The sequence below is a fragment of the Eucyclogobius newberryi genome, unplaced genomic scaffold (genome assembly GCF_026437365.1).
Source record: "Eucyclogobius newberryi isolate DKJ021-1_F unplaced genomic scaffold, fEucNew1.0.hap1 SCAF_9, whole genome shotgun sequence".
NCBI classification, from domain to species: Eukaryota; Metazoa; Chordata; class Actinopteri; order Gobiiformes; family Gobiidae; genus Eucyclogobius; species Eucyclogobius newberryi.
Window position 1 is genome coordinate 8,839,466 of NW_027316532.1, and position 18,452 is coordinate 8,857,917.

Sequence of the window (18,452 nt, forward strand, 5' to 3'; positions counted from 1 at the left end):
ATAATATGTGTGTGAATTTTTGTGTTTGTGCATATATCTACCTGCATTGCACCAATGAAATTTCCCCATGTGGGACAATAAAGGATTATCTTATCTTATCTTATCTTATAATGGCGTTCAAACAGTGCAAACAAATAGATGAACATAACAGGCTATTTTCAGGAGGTTTTGCCCAGTACCCAGCTTTACTAATAAAATGAGTCCAAGATTGTAAATAAAAAAGTGAAAACAAATTCAGCCTGCATTTATATTTCATATAAACAATGTTTTGGGTTATTTTGTGTGACAATTTTACTCCCTCTAAGTTTTCTCTTTTGAAATGACTATAATAATTTACAGTAGGATTATAGCCAATTTAAACGCTTCTGAATAGGTCACAAGGGTTAATATCATCCAGGGTTCTTACATAATTGTAATAGTCCCAAATACTTAACAGATGTGTGTATCTTTGTAGTGAGTGTAAATATATGGCAATGTAAATGTTTTTTTTCCCCTATGTATGTGCAGGGAATGCAACTTTAATTTTCAGGTAACCTTTTCAAACACTTCATATCTGACAAACTGGAAGTTCCCTCTGCCAAGTGCTCAGGGCACACAATCACACACACACACAGAGGAACTGAAGTGTATTAAAACTAGGTCCATGCAAAGTTAGGCCTCATTCTGAGACTGGCTTTTAGGAATATGTGTGTTTCTACCAAAATGTCTATTCCACGGAATGTAAGGGGCCCACATCTGATTAACTACCAAATGGGAGATGTCTCCATTGGCTGCGAGGCCTTGAGATGCCTTGTGTACATCTGTGTAAGCGCATGATCTCATTTCTGTAACTTCTCCCCTGGTGCTACCCAAATAAGGATACTTTTACATCTTGCTCTCTCATTGGCTAATCCGTTGGTACATGGATAGGGTCATACCTGTCAGATATTGTTTATCGGTCTTTGTGCGTTTTCAGTATATAAAGGCGAGATACGCCCAGAGACGAGGTTCGTCTTCCTGATCACCAGCGGACCCAGGGCGCTGTTTTCTGCTGTCCTGTATTTGACACTGCTTTCTCTGTAAATAAACTACCTTGAAAAGTTTGGAGAGCTTTGTCAGCGTGAATCCTTTGTCTACACCCTACGCCCCAAACGAGCATTGATCCAGCCACCACAAAATGGCGTCACGACAGAACGTTTATGGTTTTTATTCTTGAGGGAAAAGGCAATGTTTGGAGGTGGCTGGAGATGTTTTATTGTATCTGGGGCTTCCTCTCTGCTTCGCCCAGCCCAGATTCTTCAGCCTGTTCTCCTGGTTGGTTCTCTGCTCTTTGCTCTTCAGACCTTTCTTCTGATCAATCAGGGTGGACATTTGAGTTAATTTGACAGGTGTAGGCTCCATCGCTCTCCTGATTCTTCTCTGTCTGCATGGAGGCTGAGACGGTTGGTAATTTTCAGCTTAGTATGCTTCGGGGTTGCAAATGTCAAAGGTTGTTTATAATGTGGGTCGCGACTGAAATCGTTTAAAAACCCCTGCTCGAGACAACTAAAGAGTCTTGTCAGAAGACACAATCAGTATCTTGATAGGAGAGATTGAACCATCAGACATTTTGTTGCTGAACAGCACCACCTGAGCTTCTACTAGACTATCACTGCAAAGTACAACTGAAAATGAATTCAATTTGAGAACGGTTTATTGAAGAGATCAGTGGTACATTGAAACACTATCAGCCCGACAGTCAGAGTCAAAGCTTCAGAGGGGAAAATAAACATTAAGTAATGTAAGGGTTCAATAGAGCAATTAGATAACAGCTTATACTGACAAAGACATTCGACACACCGAGCCCTTCCAAGGCCATTTACAGGTACATTTTACAACCAGCTACAAGGATGACCACCAATGTCTTCTCTTCAAGGAAAACCAAGTATGTGCATCAAAGTTGAGGATAATTATGGTTTGTTATAGTGATGATAATGTATTGCTTACAGAGCTCAAAGATAATACCCTGGCCTGCACACAATGATTCATATGTACATTTAAAATATGTTGGAAAAAGGCTATAAATTGTGCAAAATGTTTCAAATGTTGTCTAATTGTTAATGTTTTGATGATATGTCAGTCTATAGATCAAAAGCGGTGACGTGTGGCTATATGGGTTATTGTATAAATTAATGAAATATAATTAGAAGCAGCTGTCATTGGAATTCTTTGAAATGTCCATACAGTATATGTGAACCATACAGCGTTGTATAGTGTGGTGCCTTTAAATGAACTAAAATGTGACGACTTACTGCTAATTCTTACAAAGAAGAAAAGTAAGCTAGTGTAGTGTTTAGAGGGGGAAAAGCATTAAATTAGCTATGGACAAGATTCTATACAATCAGAGGTTTGCATGGTAGAGGCCAGATTTTATTCTTAGTCAAAATAAAATATGGCAGGATGAGTCTTTTCATTCTTCCCTTGAAAATCCTATTAGTTTTAAAGGATTGACAGTATCTTCTCTCTTTTTTGTGTTTTATGTTTAGACTCTGTTGTGTGCAATCAGATTCCTTCAGATTAAACTATTGTCTTTGAAATAATGAATTACTTTTGCTTAGATTTACTCTTTGTTGCACAACCTGTGGACATCAACACACTGCACTACTGCATAGCATATTCAAGCTTTAAACAGAATGCTTTTAGCTGTCAATAACACTTTTTTTTTCAGGTAAGGCCATGAATGTGGAATAAAAGATTGGGAGTCTGTTGCAGATCTGAGTCACTATGTATAAACCTGGGTGGAACTGCAGTGCGACATTAGCTTCAACTGATCCATTGCCTAAAGACGGGAACTGTTTTACCATGTGCCAACACGGGTAAATCAAATGAAAGGGCGACTGGCTTTTGTGCTGCATGTAACTTGAGCCAATGTATTGTAGTTTTGCTGAGGTTACTGAGGCACTACATCCTTTATGGAGGCCAAGGCTGAGTGTATCCGCACGTGGAGCCTATTTTCGAAGTCGTAACCTGTGAAATCCTCCTGAAAAAGTAAAAAAATAGAAAGACATTATTAACAGAATTGTAAAACATAACACAGACATCTAATTTTTTTGGTCTTCATCTAAACCATTATTCTGCATTTTCATTTCTCAGACCAGCTCATTTAAACTCTTCTCTCTCTATCCAAAATAGACCTTTTTTGTCTCCTGTCTGCATCATTCTACCCTTATATTCACAATGTATACATCAATCTGAACACATTTTACATCTCAAAATACTCATTCCTGATCTCGCTCTCAAAAATCTTCAATTGACTATACAAACAACTATACAAATGTATTTACCTTTGCTTGAAGAAGAAAAGATCTCCCCTTTCCGACAGTCTAGAGAAATGACGATACAAATGTCAGTTTACGCAGCAAATTAATAATACCTTAAAAAATAATGCTATGGAGGATGGATTACCTCTGCTTTCCCCAGTAGTATACAGCCGAGCTCATAGACCGAATAAGGCTGAACATAGGAGTTAATCTGGCGACCGTACTCATCTCTTGCAGCCAGCTGGAATGACTGAGAGAGACAGAACACGACTCACTCACAATTTCAAACATTTGTGAATAAAAAATAATATGTTTTTTCCATGTACTTAGTATTGAGCTAAACAATAATTTTGTCAAAAACTCATGGCGACATTTCACTGTAACAAGCAGCAGATTTGTATTTACATGTTGTTGTTTTGGCTAGATGACATTTTAAACCTTACGGGGATAGGGGGTAGGTGAAAACAGGAATTTTCTGCGTACTCAAGCCTCAGTTGCAAAACAATACACGATTACTCAAATAGTATTCATTGTCAACACAACTTTGTTTAAACTATTGAAGCGGAAACACTGTTGAATTGAGATTAAAAGCCCATTAAAGCTGACTTAGCATAATATGTCCCCTTTATTATGCTCAGTCTGGTGGTGTTCAGGATGGATGGATATTCCTTTACAGTTTGCCGTTACCTGAACTGCGTCTCTGATATTTCCATGACTCTTATGAATGGAGCCCAGCAGCAGATGTTTCAGGCCTCTACAGTAAGTGTCGTCTACTCGCTGCAACACTGTCCGAAAACACACAAACCCTTTATATTAAACCAAGACTTAACTCAATGCTCTGACTGATTATTGCGCTGTTTTACCCTGGTTCATGATCTGCAGTTTGGACGGGGAACAGTTCTGCAGCGCCTTCCACAGATACAGAACCTCGATCACTCCCAGGATGCACAGCTCTCTCGTGGGGGACATTTTTCTTAACTTCTCAGCCTACAAAAGGGAATATAGACGCAAGCACAAATGTGAGAGCAATTCGTAGGCCTACACATACACATTTATTCATTTGAGTTTTGTGTACTTCTTACAGTTTTAAATATTATAGTATATGTTGTAAATATGCAGTATGTATTTCCAGATTGTTTAACATTTGTTCTGTTATATTTTTCTTGATATGCAACAGTACATTTTTTTTCAAGCTTTTGACACTGTTGGGCATTTGCGGGACTGAATGAAGAGTATTGTGTATTTGTGTTGACACTGACTGACCCTTTTAACAGCAAACTGCTCTATCTGGTTGTTTTTTCTTTTAAAAAGCTTCTGCACATCTTTGAAGACTGCGTGAGCTCCTTCCAAGTCACCAGATGCTCCTTGACACACTGGCAAAAAACAAATAAATGTAAATAAAATGTAAATAAATATTGCAAATGTCGTATGTGTTGTTGTACGTGAGATTACCTCCAGTTAAATAAGCATAGTAGCATTGGGACCAGCGAGATTCATTCTTAAGTCGCTCAAATGCTCTGTAAGCATCCTCAAAGTTGAGCTCTATCATGCTGCACCAACCTGGAACACATAAAAAGTGTTAATGTGTTGGTATATAATATATATAATATATAATAGGACATTATTATCAGTGAAAGAATGAGAAATGACAAACCTATTTCATACAGACAAACATGCTGAAGCTCTCTTTGGTCTGAGGCCAGCTCCAGTGCCTCGTGGAAACAGGCCAAAGCACTGTTGATTTGGCACTAAAGACGAGGCGTTTAGAAGATAAATTAATTTAAGCAACACCAACATAAATTACTCTTGATAACAGATGATACACTTGAAGCAGTGTGTATATCACGTCAATTAACATGGTTAACCCAACCAAATGAACTACTTTAAAGGGGAAATCTACTGAACTATATTATTGAATCCAAATGGGAATATGGAATAAAATACAAGGACAAAACAAACAAACTCTAACGCAGTATTGCCGGTACATGCATTTACTGTATTTACCTCTAGTCGGTGAACTCTGCCCTTAAAGAACATGAAGAGAGAGGAGTTTGGATAAACCAGAGACTTTCTCTGAAGAATCTCTTTGGCCTCGAGAAGCCCAGCGCGAGTGTCTGAGCCGTCCAGTGCAAAGAAGGGCAGCACTACCGTGTGGTACCACAAGAGGGCCAACCTGAGGCAGGACACAGACACTAATAGTTATATGTAATATTTACATACATTTTCTATGACAAACAATTTTACTGCATCATCAGTTGTGATGAAGACTAATATGTCGGTACATTAATAGTGTAACACTGTGCAATAACTGAATAAAAGATAAGCTATGGCAATATGGAAAAAAAATATTATCACGATTTTCTTTGAGCCAAATTATAATTGTTTTCTAAAAGGTAAACCAAGTCATCTGTTTCTTGTGAGAGTTGACATTTCACTGTGATTGGTTAAATCCAGCAGTCACTCACTTAGAGCCTTGCAGAGCCAAGATGGCGGGGAACAGGGATGAGATCACGATTCAATTTTAAAATAAACCTATAAAATTGAATAAATATCCTATATTATGTCAAATATAATATAAATAAAGCTGAAGTCAAAAGAGAAAAAAATATTTCGGTCAACTGGTCTGTTTATTTATTTTATTTGCCAATAGTTTGGAGCTCATCAAACCAAGATCTGCATTGGATAAAATGTGGTTTTCCAGGACTGACAACTCTTTTAAAATGATGTTTCAACAACGTGACTGTAAATATCAAATAATGTACACTAAAGGCAAGAAATGAAATGATCGTTCTGCTTTTGTTTACTGTAGATATTTGATTGACCTCAAGCTGCTTAAATCAATATAAATCCCAACCGACCCAAGAATAAACCCCTCTTACAATTTTTATTTGAATAAATTTAGTAATGATACCTCAAGTAATTCTTAGCTCATTCTGCCCTACATTATGAAAGCATGTTTAGAGTGTAAAGTGAAGTTTTGGTGTCAAGTGATTCTTATTATTCTATAGTAATCATCACTGTGCTTGCCTCACAAACAATCACAAAAGTTGACCCTAAAGCAGGAGCCCACTCACGTAGCGAGCGGCGCCTTCATGTCCTTGCTCTCGCTGGCGTACATCAGAGAGGACAGCCCCTGCAGCCTGTCCCCGGGAAACCCCAGCAGGTTGATAATCTTCAGCAGGTGAGGCGGGACCATGGAGATGCACAGGTGGAACAGACCGTACCCGAAACTGACCGACCCTTTGAGGCGGTCCAGGGCCTCGTCCGTCACACCGTTTTCCCCGGAGACCTTGGACTGGGGACTGGAATTTGGACTGGACTCCGGGCTGGGGCTGTGGTTGTCGTTGTCCGTGCTCATGGACTCCGTTGGCGGGACAGAGGCGTGGCGCTGAGAGGTCTCCTGGAGCTGGGAGATGTCGCTGTGGCACTTGTTGTACATTTTCCAGGCTTTGCGCAGAATCCAGCCTCCTTTGATGTAGGCTGTAAGTGAAAAGTGTGAATAAATAGTATTTCAATTGGTAACACTTACAATGTATACTGTAAAGTAAACGCTAAATGAATATTGAGACATATTTTTATGTACCGTAAAAGTTTAGTTCCTTATTTATTTTGAGCTCTCCAGTTGTGGAACTTTTCTTATCTTAACCTTATTGTTTGCCTGTTGTGTGGCTACTTGTTTACAGCTTACAACAGACAAACATACAACATACAAATCATATATATTACTAATGTAATTTGAGCATGTTCCGTTTTATGTTTTGTAAACAATTAAAAAATCTAAAGAAACTGTGTGAGAGATTAGTTGTGTGTTATGGATCTAATCTAATTGGTTGAAGTCAGCCCTACTTGATTAAGACGACTCAGACAAGCTCCACTGACTCACATGGATAACAAAGAGAGACACTGACAGACCAACACAAGCACTGACATTTATGTATTTATTTAGGTCTGCTATATATATATATATATATATATCGATGGTAAAAGTGGATTACCGGAGAGTTCTTGTTTAACGAAGGAGAGCACGGCGAGGTACACCTGACAGTCCGCCACGATGATCTGCCTCTGGAGCCGATCCACCACAGCGACCCCTGACCTCTGCGAGTCCATCTGTGGCATCCAAACACATTCAAAACTCACACATAACAAACTAATTCAATCACACACAGATTTATTCAATAATGTAATCTTGTACCTACAACTCGTGTCCATCTACAAAATGAAATAAAGGTAAAAAAATAGCAAACGCAGTCTCTATAGATATTTCAAACGCATCTTGATTCATGACCACACAGCAGCGCATATTTCAGTTTTCTCATTACAAACATTAGATACACAATTTCTTCAACGTATATTAAGGAGGAGTTTCCCGAGAGGCACGAATCCAGAGGAGAGAGAGAGAGTGGAGTCCCCGGGATGGCTGTAGACTTCTGATTTCATCTCACACAGACTGTAATTTAATCAGAGCTGCTATGAGCTCACGGCTGCAACAACCATCATCCACCTCAGACACCAGACGTGGAAGGTAAAACTGTGTGTGTGGGGCTTTATTCCTTTGGCTACATGTTTTAAGGTATGATTTTTGTAATTATGATTTGCTGGTACTGACAGGCACCGGCATTTCTATCAAAAGGATCAAAAGGAACAAAGTAGCTATCCATCTACTTTTCCAGTTTTCTTTCAACTACAAAGGAAAAGGATAGAAGATAGGAAAGAAGAGCAAAGTATTTATACAATTCAGGCGCAGAATGTGGCAGGGGAGGTTATGTGGGAGGCAATCTGTAACTTTATGGAGCTACTGTAGCGGCCTTTCAATCTGGAAGACTTCATCTGCCTCTCTCCAGATGTCGCTCGAGATCCTGCCAATCATCTCATGCAGCACTTCATCTTCGTCACAGCCCATCCTCTGCTTGGCTTAACCAATCATCACTCAGATTTAAAAGTGACTGCTCCGCCGCGTCAGTCTCCGCTTTCATCTCGTGCAAAACCCCATCACTCATCGCTCCAGAGTGAGCGCTCTCGTCTCTCGACCTTCTCTTCTTTCACCACCGCCAGCGAGTAGTTCCGGGGGAAAGGCTCCTATTCATTCACCACTAAGCAAATTTATCGCATGCTCATTGTGTCTTTCCAGGGCCAAAGTGCATCGATCGCAGACAATGGCCAGTGAGTTTTGGCTGACGCCGGATTATACAGTATAGTTAACTAAAAATGAACAGCGCTTCATTGGTTTACATTGATATTTTAGTCATATAGCATATATACAAGTCAATAATTAGCTCCCTAAAAACAATTGCACTAGAGATTGTACAATGAGGTGCACCATTCATCACCCACACTGCGCATGAAAACATCAAACATGCACTTTCAAGATTCACCCGTAAAGCTCTATTAGATAAAAATAGCAAGTTGACAGTGAATGTCTCATGAAGCAGCAGAAAACACTTTGATTTCGTGCTGCCGGACTCACGCTCTTCTTGATCTTGTTGCGGATGGTCTCGATGACGCCGGCGCTGTCGCTCTCGCACAGTTTCTCGGTGGTCTTCAGGTCGTCACACGCCGTCTGCATCTTCTCCTCCTCGAACGTCATCATCGCGTTCTGCAGAAGAGTCGCCAAAATGTGTAAAAAAAAAACATTGGCATTTTTGTAGCCGGTAATGGTAAATAAGTCTGTCACCGTTGCTATTGTTTTAACACATGAAATCAGACTGAAGACGGAGAAAAAGTCCTCAAGTTGCATCATAAATAATTAAAAGTCAAGTTAAAATGGCTGTAAACAAACATTTTCAAACCGTAAACAGTTTTTGACCCAGGATTGTTTTTCATTACAGCTTTATCATGCTGTAGATATTAAACAAGTTCAGCAGACAAAAGAGTAAGTCAAAAATAATGTATTACGCAACATGCTTTATAGTACGAAGATTGAGGGTTCAAAGACAAACACGCACAGATCGTGAACAATTTATACAGACATGACTAATTTAATCTCAGTACAACAGAGTACAGTACATTGGTATAAATGAGCGATTCCTGACATAAATCCTAATTCAATTTCCTCCATTCTTGTGCGTACTTCTGCAGGAATGTGTCAGATCCGAGCAGGCACAACGAGACGTACAGTAATGAGACGACATCTTGTTAGATAACTGAATTAAAGGACGGCAAGAACAGGCTGCTTTTGTGCTGCGGAAAGAAAGGATGAAAACAGCGACATCGACAGAGAGAGAGAGAGAGAGAAATGCTAAACAGATTTGGAAAACTCCTGCTGCTAAGATGTGATCATATTGAGAGAAATAAAAACGTTTAATGTACAAAATACACAGAGGAACTTGATGGATTGCCACTTGCGACCAATTACCAGTGAGTGGAAGTAATTTTGAGCTCTGGAGATGTATAAACAGACGAACCATGCAGCTACACAGACCCAACTCGATGAAAGATGTGTAAAGATGTGTGAATGTGTGTGTGAACGTGTGTGAATGTGTGTGAATGTGTGTGAATGTGTGTGTGAACGTGTGTGAATGTGTGTGAATGTGTGTGTGAATGTGTGTGAATGTGTGTGTGAACGTGTGTGAACGTGTGTGAATGTGTGTGAATGTGTGTGAATGTGTGTGAATGTGTGTGTGAATGTGTGTGAATGTGTGTGAATGTGTGTGTGAACGTGTGTGAACGTGTGTGAATGTGTGTGAATGTGTGTGAATGTGTGTGTGAACGTGTGTGAATGTGTGTGAATGTGTGTGTGAATGTGTGTGAATGTGTGTGAATGTGTTTGAATGTGTTTGAATGTGTGCGTGAATGTGTGTGAATGTGTGTGAATGTGTGTGAATGTGTGTGAATGTGTGTGTGAATGTGTGTGAATGTATGTGTGAATGTGTGTGAATGTGTTTGAATGTGTGCGTGAATGTGTGTGAACGTGTGTGAATGTGTGTGAATGTGTGTGAATGTGTGTGTGAATGTGTGTGAGAATGTGTGTGAATGTGTGTGAATGTGTGTGAATGTGTGTGAATGTGTGTGTGAATGTGTGTGAATGTGTGTGAATGTGTGTGAATGTGTGTGAATGTGTTTGAATGTGTGCGTGAATGTGTGTGAATGTGTGTGAATGTGTGTGAATGTGTGTGAATGTGTGTGTGAATGTGTGTGAATGTATGTGTGAATGTGTGTGAATGTGTTTGAATGTGTGCGTGAATGTGTGTGAATGTGTGTGAATGTGTGTGAATGTGTGTGTGAATGTGTGTGTGAATGTGTGTGAATGTGTGTGAATGTGTGTGAATGTATGTGTGAATGTGTGTGAATGTGTGTGAATGTGTGTGAATGTATGTGTGAATGTGCGTGAATGTGTGTGAATGTGTGTGAATGTGTGTGAATGTGTGTGAATGTGAGTGAATGTGTGTGAATGTATGTGTGAATGTGTGTGAATGTGTGTGAATGTGTGTGAATGTGTGTGAATGTGTGTGAATGTGTGTGTGAATGTGTGTGAATGTGTGTGAATGTGTGTGAATGTATGTGTGAATGTGTGTGAATGTGTGTGAATGTGTGTGAATGTGTGTGAATGTATGTGTGAATGTGTGTGAATGTGTGTGAATGTGTGTGAATGTATGTGTGAATGTGTGTGAATGTGTGTGAATGTGTGTGAATGTATGTGTGAATGTGCGTGAATGTGTGTGAATGTGTGTGAATGTGTGTGAATGTGTGTGAATGTGTTTGAATGTGTGTGTGAATGTGTGTGAATGTGAGTGAATGTGTGTGAATGTGTGTGAATGTGAGTGAATGTGTGTGAGAATGTGTGTGAATGTGTGTCAATGTGTGAATGTACGTGAATGTGTGTGAATGTGTTTGAATGTGTGTGAATGTGTTTGAATGTGTGTGAATGTGTGCGTGAATGTGTGTGAATGTGTGTGAATGTGTTTGAATGTGTGTGAATGTGTGTGAATGTGTGCGTGAATGTGTGTGAATGTGTGTGAATGTGTGTGAATGTGTGTGAATGTGTTTGAATGTGTGTGAATGTGTGCGTGAATGTGTGTGAATGTGTGTGAATGTGTTTGAATGTGTGTGAATGTGTGTGAATGTGTTTGAATGTGTGTGAATGTGTGTGAATGTGTGTGAATGTGTGCGTGAATGTGTGTGAATGTGTGTGAATGTGTTTGAATGTGTGTGAATGTGTGCGTGAATGTGTTTGAATGTGTTTGAATGTGTTTGAATGTGTGTGTGAATGTGTTTGAATGTGTGCGTGAATGTGTGTGAATGTGCGTGAATGTGTGTGAATGTGTTTGAATGTGTTTGAATGTGTTAATGTGTGTGAATGTGTTTGAATGTGTGTGAATTTGTGTGAATGTGTTTGAATGTGTGTGAATGTGTTTGAATGTGTGTGAATGTGTGTGAATGTGTGTGAGTGTGTGAATGTGTGTGAATGTGTGTTTGAATGTGTGAATGTGTTTGAATGTGTGTGAATGTGTGCGTGAATGTGTGTGAATGTATGTGAATGTGTGTGAATGTGTATGAATGTGTGTGAGAATGTGTTTGAATGTGTGTGAATGTGTGCGTGGATGTGTGAATGTGTGTGAATGTGTGTGAATGTGTGCGTGAATGTGTGTGAATGTGTGCGTGAATGTGTGTGAATGTATGTGAATGTGTGTGAATGTGTGTGAATGTGTGTGAGAATGTGTGTGAATGTGTTTGAATGTGTGTGAATGTGTGCGTGAATGTGTGAATGTGTTTGAATGTGTGTGAATGTGTTTGAATGTGTGTGAATGTGTTTGAATGTGTGTGAATGAGTGTGAATGTGTGTGAATGTGTGTGAATGTGTGTGAATGTGTGTGAATGTGTTTGAATGTGTGTGAATGAGTGTGAATGTGTGTGAATGTGTGTGAATGTGTGTGAATGTGTTTGAATGTGTGTGAATGTGTGTGAATGCGCTATATAAATGTGACCATAATTTAATAATAATAAACATGTCCGTTTGCTCAGACGTGCCGCTTAAAGGGGCTGTACATATCTGTCACTAATGCAGATAAATACTATATTGACTTATCATTCAATAAATTACATATGTTAATATGTATTCTCATGTATGTCATATAATATTTACTATGGGTAAAGGTTTGGAATTGTTTTTTGGGATTATCCTGCAGTGTCATTACTATCGTCATCTACAGTATATTTTCTATCAATATATTACACTTAAAAATGTGTTATCGTGACAGACCCATACTCAATAAGATAATTGCAAAAGCAATTAAGTCTACATATACATCTATAAGACTAACATTTAAGATAAAACACTAAATATTCTGTTTTATATATTCCAAAAGCTGCTGACCCTGTAATTAAGACCTCGACAAATAGATCAGATTTCAATTGTGCGATTTGAATAGAATAAAATTAATACAACTGAAAACAAAAAAATTGCAACCACAATGTTTGCCAGAGAAATTACAATGAGATATTTAGGCAGAATCATTGAGCCCTATGTTGTGATGTCACCTATAGCCCATAAGAGTGTCACATGAGTCAGTACCTGAGTACATAGGGGGACAGAGGGGGGGCAGACACATCACTTCCTCTATCAGAGATGCAGCATGTGCTACTGTTATGTGCACAGCGCTGTCGGGAGGAGGGATCCATTAAGTTAATGGATGGAAAAGTGAAGGGCAGAGGAAGCCAGAGGTGACAATGGTCCAAGGTTTGACGGCGAGGGTTATCACAGGTTCTCATGGACCTGGGCCAAGATTTAGATTTGCTTCCTTACATAGTAACACAATTTGGAAATCATTCTAAAAGAAATGATACAAAGTCATGTTTTTACGTTTATTATGTTTAATCTTGTATCCCAATAAAGTTCAGTTCCTAACTCTTACAGCAACTTATTCTGATGATAGAAAGTAGTTTAATTGTATAATAATCTGGACGGACTTTCTACAACATATATTCCAAATAAATGAGAAGGAAAGATAATTTAGTTTTGATGGACAAAGAATGGGAAAATATATATACCGGGTATGTCGGTGTAATCCCTCATTCGTCCAGGCGTGTTCCATAGTAGAAAAAGCTTCAGTTGTAGTCATCTGGACTCAGTTTGAAAAATAGACGTTTCGACTCTCATCCAAGAGTCATTGTCAATAAAAGAATTTAGGTCGAGAACTCCGATATTAATACTATTCTGTGGTAAGACCAGCCCATTGGGAGGAGCCTTCCTGAAGTAGAAAGAGTTGTTTGTTTCAACAGAAACTCCCCCCTTGTATCTACCGAGCTAGCCTATTCAGAATCTTAATGGGCTATTAGAAACCTCTTTGTCTTTGTGAGACCCTGGCTCAACCACCCTGAGTACCTGATTAGCATCTGAATGTCCTCTACCTTTCCAGGGGTTCAGTAACCCATTATAAATAACAGGAAGATTAAACCTTAGCCCTCCATTTCTGTTTAAAGAAGGTCTTTCTTTTTTAACAAAAATAGCTTCCTTGACTCCTCTTTCAAACCATCTTTTCTCCCTGCTTAAAACCTTCACCTCACCGTCTTCAAACGAGTGATTAGAGGCTTCAAGATGGAGATGCACGGCACTCTGAGGTCCTGAACTAGTATTTCTTCTGTGCTGATAAAGCCTCTTGTGTAGAGGCTGTTTCGTCTCACCTATGTACCGTTCTTTACAGCTTTCTTCACTGCATTGGATCGAATAAACTACATTGCTCTGTTTTTGAGTCGGCAACTTGTCCTTTGGGTGAACCAGTTTTTGTCTTAAAGTGTTTCCTGGTTTAAAATAAACAGGGACTTCGTGTTGTCTAAAAATTCTCTGCAGTTTTTCCGAGAGGCCAGACACATAAGGGATAGAAACACCCTTCCTTCTCTGTTCAGTTTCCCTTTTGTCCTGCTTCTTGGTTCTCTTCACTCTGTTGAGAGCCCAAGCGGGGTAACCACAGGCTGAGAGGGCATTTCGGACATGTTTTTCCTCTTTCTTCTTGCCCTCTGAGCTGGTGGGCACACCTTGAGCTCTGTGTTGTAAGGTTCTGATCACACCCAGCTTGTGCTGTAGTGGGTGGTTGGAACCAAAGAGCAGATACTGGTCCGTGTGTGTAGGTTTCCTATATACTTCTATTTGGAGTTTCCCGTCTTCTCCTCTGATCGTGGAACAATCAAGAAAGGCCAAGCGATTCTCCTTAGCGTCTTCTCTTGTAAACCTAATATGTGGGTCCACAGCATTGATGTGATCAGAGAAGGTTTCCAGCTCTTGTTTCTTAATTGTTACAAAAGTATCATCAACATAGCGGAGCCACAGTTTTGGGGCTATGCCTGAGAATGAGGACAGTGCCTTCTTCTCAAAGTGCTCCATGTACAGGTTGGCCACTATGGGAGAGACGGGCGAGCCCATGGCACAGCCATGAATCTGTCTGTAAAATTGTCCCCGGAATTGAAAGTAAGTGGTGCCATAAATGCAAGGCTGGAAAAAGAGGAAGCGATAGACCGGCCTCTGTATTACAGACTGTATCCTGGTGAAGCCATGCCTTGCATTTACGGCCTCCCAAAAATACACAAAAAGGAGGTTCCACTCAGACCCATAGTGTGCAGCACAGATTCCATCACTTACAATGTGGCCAAGCATTTAACAACTATATTGGCTCCGCTTGTGGGGAATTCGGAACATCATGTGGAAAACACGCACAACTTTGTGGATAAAGTGAAACATCTCCAACTGGACCCAGATGACCTCATGGTTTCATATGATGTGGTGTCCCTGTTCACCTGCATCCCGACCTCTGATGCAGTAGCAGCGGTGAGGATCAGACTGCAGGAAGACACCACCCTACAGGAAAGGACCAAACTGACACCTGAACACATATGTAAACTGTTGGACATCTGTCTGAACACCACTTACTTTCAATTCCGGGGACAATTTTACAGACAGATTCATGGCTGTGCCATGGGCTCGCCCGTCTCTCCCATAGTGGCCAACCTGTACATGGAGCACTTTGAGAAGAAGGCACTGTCCTCATTCTCAGGCATAGCCCCAAAACTGTGGCTCCGCTATGTCGATGATACTTTTGTAACAATTAAGAAACAAGAGCTGGAAACCTTCTCTGATCACATCAATGCTGTGGACCCACATATTAGGTTTACAAGAGAAGACGCTAAGGAGAATCGCTTGGCCTTTCTTGATTGTTCCACGATCAGAGGAGAGGACGGGAAACTCCAAATAGAAGTATATAGGAAACCTACACACACGGACCAGTATCTGCTCTTTGGTTCCAACCACCCACTACAGCACAAGCTGGGGGTGATCAGAACCTTACAACACAGAGCTCAAGGTGTGCCCACCAGCTCAGAGGGCAAGGAGAAAGAGGAAAAACATGTCCGAAATGCCCTCTCAGCCTGTGGTTACCCCGCTTGGGCTCTCAACAGAGTGAAGAGAACCAAGAAGCAGGACAAAAGGGAAACTGAACAGAGAAGGAAGGGTGTCTCTATCCCTTATGTGTCTGGCCTCTCGGAAAAACTGCAGAGAATTTTTAGACAACACGAAGTCCCTGTTTATTTTAAACCAGGAAACACTTTAAGACAAAAACTGGTTCACCCAAAGGACAAGTTGCCGACTCAAAAACAGAGCAATGTAGTTTATTCGATCCAATGCAGTGAAGAAAGCTGTAAAGAACGGTACATAGGTGAGACAAAACAGCCTCTACACAAGAGGCTTTATCAGCACAGAAGAAATACAAGTTCAGGACCACAGAGCGCCGTGCATCTCCATCTTGAAGCCTCTAATCACTCGTTTGAAGACGGTGAGGTGAAGGTTTTAAGCAGGGAGAAAAGATGGTTTGAAAGAGGAGTCAAGGAAGCTATTTTTGTTAAAAAAGAAAGACCTTCTTTAAACAGAAATGGAGGGCTAAGGTTTAATCTTCCTGTTATTTATAATGGGTTACTGAACCCCTGGAAAGGTAGAGGACATTCAGATGCTAATCAGGTACTCAGGGTGGTTGAGCCAGGGTCTCACAAAGACAAAGAGGTTTCTAATAGCCCATTAAAATTCTGAATAGGCTAGCTCGGTAGATACAAGGGGGGAGTTTCTGTTGAAACAAACAACTCTTTCTACTTCAGGAAGGCTCCTCCCAATGGGCTGGTCTTACCACAGAATAGTATTAATATCGGAGTTCTTGACCTAAATTCTTTTATTGACAATGACTCTTGGATGAGAGTCGAAACGTCTATTTTTCAAACTGAGTCCAGATGACTACAACTGAAGCTTTTTCTAATATACCGGGTACATAACAATGGAGGATAACGAAATCACATGTTTCATAACACTATCTCAAAAGTGCTCACAATTCACTCGAAACTGTTGGAGAAACTGTGGTCACCGTGTTTTCTGGGACTGTCCTGCTGCTCAGAAATATCGGGCTGAGATCAACAGTCCAAAATGTTTGCCACCTGCATCCCACTGGACGTCAGAACTAAATTATCTGGGCCATAAAACTCCTGCTATAACTTTGGAACATACTTTTGGCAGTGGGAAAGAAGGGCATCACCAGAAAATGGACGACACAATCTAAGCCAACAATTCAAGCCTGTTCTGACTTAATTTGACAATGGACATATTTGATGGACTTTGAACTAAATGGGACTTACGTATATGTTTGTGTTGTTGTTCTGTGCTGCTTGTATTACTGTACTTTTGTTTTAGATCTCTGGCTGTGTTCCTTGTTCTATGTTTTCTTTGTTTGTATTTCAAACATTGAAAAATAAAAAAGGATAATACTGTAGTTTAACTTTGATAAACAAATACTAGAATACAGCTGAAAAAGGCCCCTGAAGTCAGTATAACCAATGTAAACAGCTGTCAACATATGTGTCAGTGAAAATAACAACATAAAACTCACCAGGAAACTGACAAAGCTCGCTCCGAAGCTCATCAAAGGGCTCTGCGTCCTGATGAAGGAGGAGAAAACACATCAAACTAGAGAACGGACAACACTTGAATGTCAATTATTTTCTTCTTCTTTTCTTACAAAGCATTGTGTTTATGATTTGTTTATGACATATCACCTTTTACAGTTTTATTTTTACATGTCTTGGTCTATTTTTGACGTGACAGGAAATGTAGGAGTAAACTGGGATATTATGTCATTGACAAAATCAGGTTAGCCCTATGTGGACTCTCTTTGGACCAGATCTTTAGAATATTTCTGTAGCTTGGCTGTTGTCCAGGTGACAAAGACTTTTTGGACAAGTATGTATGTAATTGTTCCGCTCCTGTTTGAGTTTCACAGGCCTCTGTTTAACATAACAACCCCTGTCTGTCTCCATCAATTACAGTGTCCTGAAGCACTGCATACTTTTATAATGATAAGACTTCTGGCTTCTGATTTTCTAATCCAATCCGAGACATAAAGAACATGGGAAATGAACTATGGAAATATACATATATATATACTGTCTTTTCTCATGAGTGTGTAGATTAGCAGGTGAAATGTGAAGTAGCCCACATTTCCTCCACAGATGCAGGAGCAGCTCCATTTGCACAGTCACGTGCTCTGCATGCAGTTACCTGTATCTCCTGAAGAGCTCGTCGCTCTCCTTAAAGCCGTTGTTCAGAAGCATGTTGATGCCTTGCAGGGCCATCTCAGCATCATCTATGGGCTCTGCCTTCTCCTCGACCTGCTGCTGCTGCTGGGACTGCTCTGGACCCGCCATTGTGCGGAGGGGGCTGGCTGAGAGCTGAGCGAAGGGGGAAAGAATATAATCCTGTTTCTAGCCTGAAGCCAAGCCGCATAGGGCTATTTCCACTGCTAGAGAGATGGCTTTGACCCGCTATGGCCGCTCCTCAGGGCAGCTCTGCAGCCTCCAGGCGTGCGCACCTCAGGGAGAGGGCCCAGACAAACACCGACTAACGACGGAGCAAGAAAAGCATCGTCCCCGTTACAGCACACGGCCACGACCGCACATCTCCCGGCTCCGCTCCACCGTCAGCCCTCACCGTCCAAAACGTCGCTGTCGATGCGTTACATAACAGCCTGAGCAGCTGGATGCTCCGTCTCTGCCTCACGCTCTCTTCAGGAGACGGGCTGACGTCATACCGGCCGTAGCGCATCAAAGACAAGGCGCGAGCTCTGCCTCCGCGCGCTCCCATTGGACGAACGGCATCATAAACAGCTACGCCGCAGATACGCAAAGCACTGGAAGTCAAGGCACTGGAAGAAG

At 40.7% G+C, this 18,452-nt stretch overlaps 1 protein-coding gene across 1 annotated transcript; it reads right to left on the reverse strand.

Moving 5' to 3' along the window:
• Nucleotides 1-1,654: 1,654 nt before the first annotated feature.
• LOC140353700 (tetratricopeptide repeat protein 39C-like) lies at nucleotides 1,655-18,374 on the reverse strand. Its single transcript, XM_072438382.1, has 14 exons — nucleotides 17,800-18,374; nucleotides 17,132-17,180; nucleotides 8,746-8,874; nucleotides 7,274-7,388; nucleotides 6,353-6,758; nucleotides 5,283-5,451; nucleotides 4,933-5,026; nucleotides 4,731-4,838; nucleotides 4,542-4,651; nucleotides 4,142-4,265; nucleotides 3,966-4,063; nucleotides 3,424-3,528; nucleotides 3,303-3,341; nucleotides 1,655-2,998 (listed from the first exon to the last, which is right to left on the reverse strand). The coding sequence occupies exons 1-14, from the start codon at nucleotides 17,943-17,945 to the stop codon at nucleotides 2,909-2,911; spliced, it is 1,782 nt and encodes a 593-aa protein (XP_072294483.1). The 5' UTR covers nucleotides 17,946-18,374; the 3' UTR covers nucleotides 1,655-2,908.
• Between the last annotated feature and the right edge of the window lie 78 nt (nucleotides 18,375-18,452).